General features: G+C 35.5%; 1 protein-coding gene across 1 annotated transcript; it reads right to left on the reverse strand.

Annotated features, from left to right (window-relative positions):
• Positions 1-6,803: 6,803 nt before the first annotated feature.
• On the reverse strand, positions 6,804-7,405 carry LOC128553571 (uncharacterized). The gene has a single exon (XM_053534751.1). It carries the CDS (start codon positions 7,347-7,349, stop codon positions 6,804-6,806), a length of 546 nt encoding a protein of 181 aa, XP_053390726.1. The 5' UTR covers positions 7,350-7,405.
• Positions 7,406-8,477: the final 1,072 nt, after the last annotated feature.

Raw genomic sequence — 8,477 nt, forward strand, 5'->3', positions numbered from 1 at the left:
GGTCACCCGGTCAAATCAAAGAAAAGCCTTGTGTATGCAATAGAGACTGTATTTTTCATTTGATCTTCATGAAATTTGGTCAGAATGATAGCCTTGATGAAGTTAAGGTCAAATTCCGATGTAGGTCATCTTGGCTCAAAAACTAGGTCACTAGGTCAAATTGAAGAAAATACTTGTTTACACTTGAGAGACCACATTTTTGGTCCAATTCTAATGAAAATTGGTCAGAATATTTGTTTCCATGAAATCACTAAGTCAAACATGTTTACACTGTTATGATATGTTTCTCAGGTGGGCGACCTTGGCCCTCTTTTTTAAGTCTTTTAATTGGTGTAACTGTCAGGTTTACATTTTTAGTTAACATTGTTACATGAACAATACCTGAAATTTACCTTGTTTTCATCCTTTGCATTACTTTTGCAACACCATTTGAGAATGATTTTACTAGTATATGGTATATGATATATCTTAACTAACATCACTCATTCCATTTTCCTCTTTTTATAATACAGGTGTGGCAAGACGTTTGAAATCAAAGTCACAAGAAGTTGTTTGATGATGGAAGTATCTGTGATCATTTAGTATTTCCAGTGGTTCAGAGGAACAGATTACACTAAGTTAAAACTAAATGTGATATTTATCTATTTGTGAATGAGCGAGGACTTAATGAGGGTAAAATGTTAAGAAGACAAACCTGATGCAGCAACAATTTTGTGACAGTATCAGTGTAATATTTAACCATGTACAACTGTTTTTCATTATAAATGCAGTAAAAGGTAATACAATGTTAAAACTGCTCTACACTTTTTATGCGAGGGAATATGTTGTATATGGTCATTATAGAGGTTTTTCCATTTGATGAAATAATATTGTGGGTGAACCGGTGAAGAATATATTGACCAAATCTGTCATGTTGACCATAATATTCCGTGCAACCTTTATTGTACAAAAAGTAGATTTGTTATAGCACCAAATAATAGTGAGATTGGAAGGCCAGTGTGCAAACCACTGAGCTATCCGCCCACTACCATTAGATATATTAAGGCAAAAATCGTCATCTCGGCGCAAAAACTGTATGCATGTTTGTGCTTCTTTACTTCAATGAGCCCACATTTGGCGCTGAGGTGACATTATAATTCAAAAAAAAAACAAAAAAAAACTAATACCTCCTCATCGGTAACACTACTTATTTACGTTGCTTACAGTTAAGCATGATAAAAAATATGGAATAAAAATCTTGATAAAATTTATTGTACTTACGTTTTCCAAGTCTGAATAAACCATACCACAGAAGACTGTATTCATTAGATGTAAACTGGTTTCTTCCGACATCCCTGCCTAAGTGCCTGTAGCGAACATGTCCCGTTTAACATTTATTGCTAGCATGGTAGAATCCAAAAGGCTGAGTGCTGGGATATCAGAGTATTAAGTATAACGATAACTCACAACATGGTTTTGTTACAAGTCGGGGAAGGAACCCAGGGCTGTGATTTGGGAAAAAAATAGCTCGGTATTATGTTAAACCCAATTATTAAAAAAAAATACAAAACTAAAGCAATCCCCATACGCCAACCAAGTATTGAAATATACCTCCTATTGAAAATTAGCTGTTCAGGAATGTCTAACACAGTTTCTGACATGAGCCTTTCTAGAATATATCTGATCCAGAACCGGAGGTTATTCGTTTGAGACTGTCTATCCCAAACAGTCTGGTTAGTCAATTCAGATCATGCGTGTTAGTCATTTTGGAACGTCTAACCCAGACAGGTGGGTTAGTCATCCCAGAACGCCTAACTCAAACAGAAGGATTAGTCATTCCAGATTGTCTAATTCAGACAGGCGGGTTAGTCATTCCTGAACGTCTAACTCAGACAGGCGGGTTAGTCATTCCAGAACGTCTAACTTAGACAGGCGAGTTAGTCATTCCGGAACGTCTAACTTAGTCATTCCTGAACGTCTAACTCAAAACAGAAGGACTAGTCATTCCAGAACGTCTAACTTAGTCATTCCTGAACGTCTAACAACACGCAACGACGGATGCCCCATTAGCGATGCTCACTCCTGTGATTAAGACCGACAGAGTTATCTAAATTACCAGATGCGGAGAAGCGGTAAGTAAAGGACGACTTGGTATATCCTTAGAGCAATATTGATTCATGAAATTGAACTGTAAACACTAAGCAGTTGGTTTTGTTTCCAGTCAGCCCTCGACACTATAGGCAATAGGAAAGAGGTTTTACCACGAAATAATTGCTAGTTATTACGGAAGATAGGGGAGACATTTCTGTTCTCTTTATTAGTGCAATTATATAAGAAATACCACGTATAGCCTGTTCAAAACACGAAAGGCCTGAAGTCTTGATTTAATAATAAGTCCAGACTTAAATAATACACTGTTTTTTGGTGTTTTATAGAAAGACTGACTTAAATAAATAACAGAATAGTTTTTTTTCTGACGTCCTTGAATAAAGTATTTTGTTATTTCAATCTGAACCTTCTTATCTTCACATATAAAATCATCAAATATTACTACTTTTTGTTTTTCTAGTTCAAGATCATAAACATCAATTATTTGACTGGGATAAGACGAATATTCAAGTATTTCATTTGGATCTAATTCAATTTCATCCGCAATTTGATTTAAGTGATTTATTAAATCTTATTATTTAGATTGTTCTAGGTTTTTAGCATACAGGTGTAATTTATCAAAAAAGATAAGAGGTTTTCGAAGCATATGCATTAATGTATTTGTTTTTCCCGATCTAGAAGATCCACATATTAACTCAAAATTTCTGCACATAGTCTTGCTGAGATGATCATTTGACTAAAGTTCCCTGAAACTCCTTCAATGGGTTTAGGAGATAGATTCAGAGCAGACATGTAATAAAAGACTCAAACATTAGACATTCAGAAGACATGGCTGACTCATGAGTACTGCACTTTGTCTTGGTGAGGTGATCATTTGTCCAGTTTCATGAAAATCATTCAAGGGGATTAAGTTATATGGAGTGGATAGACAAAAGGCCGACGAAAGACCAATCCTGTAACCCCCACCACTCGTGGCAGGAAATTTCAAACAAGAGGGTCATGATGACCCTGGATCACTCACCTGAGTATTATGGGCTAATGTTTCAAATGTCAAACTGATGCTCAAGTTTTAAGAAAGTCAGTAGGTCACACACGGTCAACGAAATTTAGTTTTACCATCGATGTGCAAAACTCTACATGTCATCCAAATATCAAGGCTGTATTTTAAAAAAAACAAGAAAGTATTTTATCCTATATAACTCATATAATAATTAAGCGCCCTCTTTTAACCCATGGGGCATAATTTGAACAATTTTGGTAGAGGTTTACCAGGCAATGCATCAAACTAAATATGAAAAACCTAGGTTGTGTGATTTCAGACAAGAAGATTTTCAAAGTCGTTTCCTATATGTCTGTATAAAACATGGGGCCCCCAGGGCAAGGCCTCTTTTCACCTCATGGGGTACAAATTGAACAATTTTGGTTGATGACCAAAGGACAATGGTACAAATAAAATATCAAAGGCCTAAGTTTTGTGGTTTCAGACAAGAAGATTTTAGAACTTTTTTTCCTATACAAGTCTATGTAAAACTTTGAATCCCTTGGACGGGCCATATTTGACCCTAGGAGATAATTTGAACAATCTTGGTAGAGGGCCACTAGATGATGCTACATACCAAATATCAAAGCCCTAGGCAGTGTGGTTTTGTACAAGAAGATTTTCAAAGTTTTCCCTATATTAATCTATATAAATTATGTGACCCCCAGGGCGGGGCCATATTTCACCCTAGGGGGATAATATGAACAATCTTTGTAGAGGACAACTAGATAAGGCTACACACCAAATATCAAAGCCCTACGCCCTGTGGATTTTTAAAGTTTTTCCTTTTGGTTGCCATGGCAACCAGAGTTCTTCATGGAATTCAATTCTTTGAACAAATTTAAATGGGGGCAACCCAAGGATCATTCCTGTCAAGTTGGGTGTCATTCTGCCCATAGGTTTTCAAGAAGAAGATTTTTTTAGAAAATGTTGACGGACACACGACGGACAACACACGACTGACGACGGACATTGACCGGTCACAAAAGCTCACCATGAGCCTTTAGCTCAGGTGAGCTAATAAATTGTAAGAATAAAGTTATACATGTATTCATGAAACAAAGTATTTATTCAATCACTGCAGACGGGTTGAAATTCTTTAGAATGTAGCAATTACAATTTCATAGTATAATATTCAATTAAATACTATCAATTTGACAAATTGTAACCAAATTGCAATTACATATTAAAAATGTGACAGTAATCAAGCACGCATCACACAGTAGCATTGTATTAAGGTAGTTCTGCACGTTTAATAACCCAGAAGTGATGGCGTAACATCATTTTTTCCGGAAAATATCTGGAAAGTCGCCATATGACCTACCATGTGTCGGTGGGACGCTAAATCCACCAGAAAAAAAAAAAATAAAATTAGCGTGAAATGTCCTGTTGACTTTAATCGAGATCAAATATCTAAAAAAAAAAAAAATAAGCACAATGAACTATACATTTTATTTCATCAAATTATAGGTCTTTATTTACAGTTGTGAGAAGTTTCATCAAAATCTACATTGAAGAATTTCTATTTGTGAAAATGTTATGAAAGTTGATTTTCCCACTCTCAAAATCTTCCAATTGTGACATCAAGAAACAATGTATCAGACGTTGGGCAGGTAAACTTGATATACTATGTTTAAAATATTAAAAATGTTATCAAATATAAAAAAAGAAAATCTCTTTTGTTAGATCAGTATGTATTTCGCCCATAAACATCAAAATTTACATGGTCAGTCATGTCTGAACCACTGTGAAATATTGTATTCATTCAGTGGAATATTTGACCTCGCACTGAAACAATCAAAATCTTTACATCTGCCATACCTAAAGAAAGTAACCAATGCACTTTAACAAATAATAACAATCAATGATTAAACATGTACATATATTATACAAATATTCAAGTTCAAAATCTATATATTATACACATATACAATGGAATCAAGGCTATCATTACAGCTTGAAGAAAGGCATTAAAAATGATGCAGGAGTAATTTATCCTTGTAAATGCATGCATATTTATATTAAACTAGAATGTGTATGTTTGACACAGGGTGTATCCCCACTAACACATCTGTCACAATTAAGTGACAATGTTTCAAGTCTTAAGGGGGGTAAAGCCTAAATTAACATTTTCTTTATATGTTTTATTATTCTAGGCCATATACTTTTTGAGCTATGAGCATCAAAAACAAACAAACCACTATTTTGGCTATTTCCTGGGCCATAACTCTGCAAGCAGTAAGATTCTCAAGAATGCGAAGTTTGTAAGATCACATCATGATAGACTCATGCAAGGTTTCATGAATTTTCGTTTTTGAGATAGGCATGCCAAAGGTGAACATGTTTTTATTTACTCTTTCAGGGGCTACAACTTTAAAAATAGTGGGTGGAGCCAGAAACAAAATAAGAGTGGCAAAAGTTTATATCAACATAAAGTCTCTTGCTTACACCCAATAGTTGCTTTTTTACTATTTCAGGGGAAATATCTCTTAAAATAGAGGGGAAAGAGGTGTGCAAGTTCATACCATTAGTCCATATATCATGATAAAGTCAGGCAAGGTTTAATCAATTTGTATGAAATACTCTTTTTTTTTTTTTTTTTTTTTTTAAGTTTAACGCAGTTTTTCAACTGTATTTCAGTCATGTAACGGCGGGAAGTTAACCTAACCTAACCAGTGTTTCTGGGTTCTGTATCAGTACCAACCTGGGCTCAGTTGTTCAAAACTTTAACAAGGGATTAAGCTAACAGTTGATTAACTTTCAAGATTAGTTTTCGATATTTTAGAAGACTTAGAAAACAAATTTACGAGTTACTATTATGAAATTTGAAAATTCTTCACAATAAAATCAAAACATCATACTAGTGTTCCCCACCAAGGCTAGTGTTTTGAATCAAAGTTTAACCAGGAGTTAGTTTAACAGCTGGTTAAAGTTTTGAACAACTGACCCCTGTTCTCCGCAAGAAACTTCCAACTTCCCCACATGCATTATCAGAGGCGGAGGATACATGATGTCAGACACAGTGTCTTTTATCAAATCGTCACGGAGAACATTTGGCCCGCTCCAGGATCGAACCAGTGATCCGTAGACCATCGCTCTCCCTACTGATCTAAGCAGGCGGGCTGAAACACTTTTTGAGCGAGACATGTCACAAGGTGAAAATGTGTATCTTTTACTGTTTCAGAAGCCATTACTCTGGAAATAAGGGCGGAGGCAGAAGAAAAGTAGATGTGCAAGTTCATAACATGATAAATACCCCTGCAAGGTTTCATCAATTTATATGAAATATATTGACAAGTTCACATCTATATGCCGTCACTACTCATTGGTGGGCAAAGGGGGGTTCAAAAATGAGCGGCTGGCTAAACTGTTAACTTGGTAAAGACACTGGAGAAAAATCTTTTATTGTTGGATTTTTAATTAACTAGATTAATGGAAAATTTTGAAATACTATCTCTGAACCAATGAAGTTATGTATATGTAATAACAACTTTTCTCGACTGAATTTACATATATTTGTATTTGAAATAAATTCATATACAGAAATATGTATAGAATTTCAAACCTCTTGTGGTCCAAAATATTATACCAGGTATTTAATACTTATCAACACACGGACAACTGAACTCATTTTTAAGAATGCAGAGCTGTCTGCAAGACTGTCGGAATGTCCAGTTTACACAATGTAATACATTACATTCATGATCTTCTTGTTGAGGTCTTTATCACCGTTTTTTTGTTTCAATTTCCTTTGATGCTCCCTCATGGCTGACAGTGTGTTTGACTCTGTCTCTGTCTCCTGTACCGGACTGAATTTAGGTAGCTCAGCAATACGAGGTATGATGGGGGCCGTTCTGGACGCTCGTTCAATACCTTTCAGATATGTTTCCCACCATTTTTGGTCTTCATCCTCCATACGACCTGCTTGCGAGTACTTTGGAAGATCTGCTTCCATGCTTGAGATTACTGACACTACCTTTTCGTTAATTTCTGCATTTACCAAATAGTCAAAATCAAGACTGGCCACATTCTCCGTCATATCCAGTGCCGAGTAACTATCTGATGGCCAGTCCTTGTACAGCATCTTCAACCTTCCTTCCTTCATCTTGAAGGTAAAATGGTGCACACCTTGGAATCCAGAGTAAGAGATAGAACTACTCAGACATTTGGCCCTGAAATCCCACACACTTGAAAGATGGTTAACAATCGGTGCAGGATCCATACATTGTCTAACTGCATGATGCAGTTTCGGTAAAGTTGGGGCGTCTTTTAGCTTTAATCTTTTTCCAACTCTACTAAAACAGCGTCTATATCTTCCTTAGGAAATTCAGCTTGATCTGAAACAACACAAATCCTCTGTTACATCTTAATCTCATTGGGTTTTGTAATGCATTTTTTCTTGCAAAAATTTATTTTTACTTTATATAGAATGCAATGACTTTAAATGTATCTTCTGCAAATACAGTGACCCCTGAGCTAAACATTCCAATCTGCATTACAACCAGTGGTAGATTATTCTTCTTGCATAATGTATAAATAAAATGATACAATAAACATGAAACTTCCCACAACAACTTTCAAACCTAATGTTTTACAAGAGCTGTCAGAGGACAGTAACATTTGACTATTCAACAGCCTTGTCAACGGAATAAATATTACAATAAGGGGCATAAGATTGTAACATTGCAAAAGAAGGTTATGGAACCTGTTCAATGCAAATCAGCTTAAAAAAGGACATTTTGTGAAGTTTCAATCAATTTAAGCCTACAAAAAAATGTTCACTGAAAATGAACTCATACAACACAAAATACCCCCTTGATGCATTCAGTTCAGACATTTTTGGGGTTCATACTAGTACCTAGATCGAGACACTTACCTCAGTTGGATGGTTTCCTTACGTGAAAAGTTTTACATATCAAGTGAGTTTTTGATCCCACTTCGGTGGTGGACGAGGAATTCGAAGCTAGCGACCATGGCCATCAGATTTTTCTTTTGCAAGTATAAAACATAAATATTCAATTAAATTTTGTGAACATAACTGATACTCTCATTGACATTTACCACGTTGAAAATTACATATGGTTTGCCGAATACACCATACGTTTAATTATTAAGGTGTACACGCCATGTGGGTCGGAAAGCACGAAATTTACTTTCCTGAACATATATGTGAATCGTCATGTTTGAAATGAAAACAAAGGCATTAAAGTAACAGTTTTCATGTTCGTGGTAAGGATCGACTTGTGATTGTCAATGTTCCCAATATGGAATATATACGAATATATAAACAGTTATTAAACACGAGCCGTTTCATCTTACAGGACTTACAAGAACACAGTAAGCAGTTGTT

This window comes from Mercenaria mercenaria, unplaced genomic scaffold, assembly GCF_021730395.1.
Source record: "Mercenaria mercenaria strain notata unplaced genomic scaffold, MADL_Memer_1 contig_3980, whole genome shotgun sequence".
Classification (NCBI taxonomy): domain Eukaryota; kingdom Metazoa; phylum Mollusca; class Bivalvia; order Venerida; family Veneridae; genus Mercenaria; species Mercenaria mercenaria.

Excerpts from the sequence above, each read along its gene's own strand:
- LOC128553571 (XM_053534751.1), bottom strand. The coding sequence starts at position 7,349 with ATGGATCCTGCACCGATTGTTAACCATCTTTCAAGTGTGTGGGATTTC.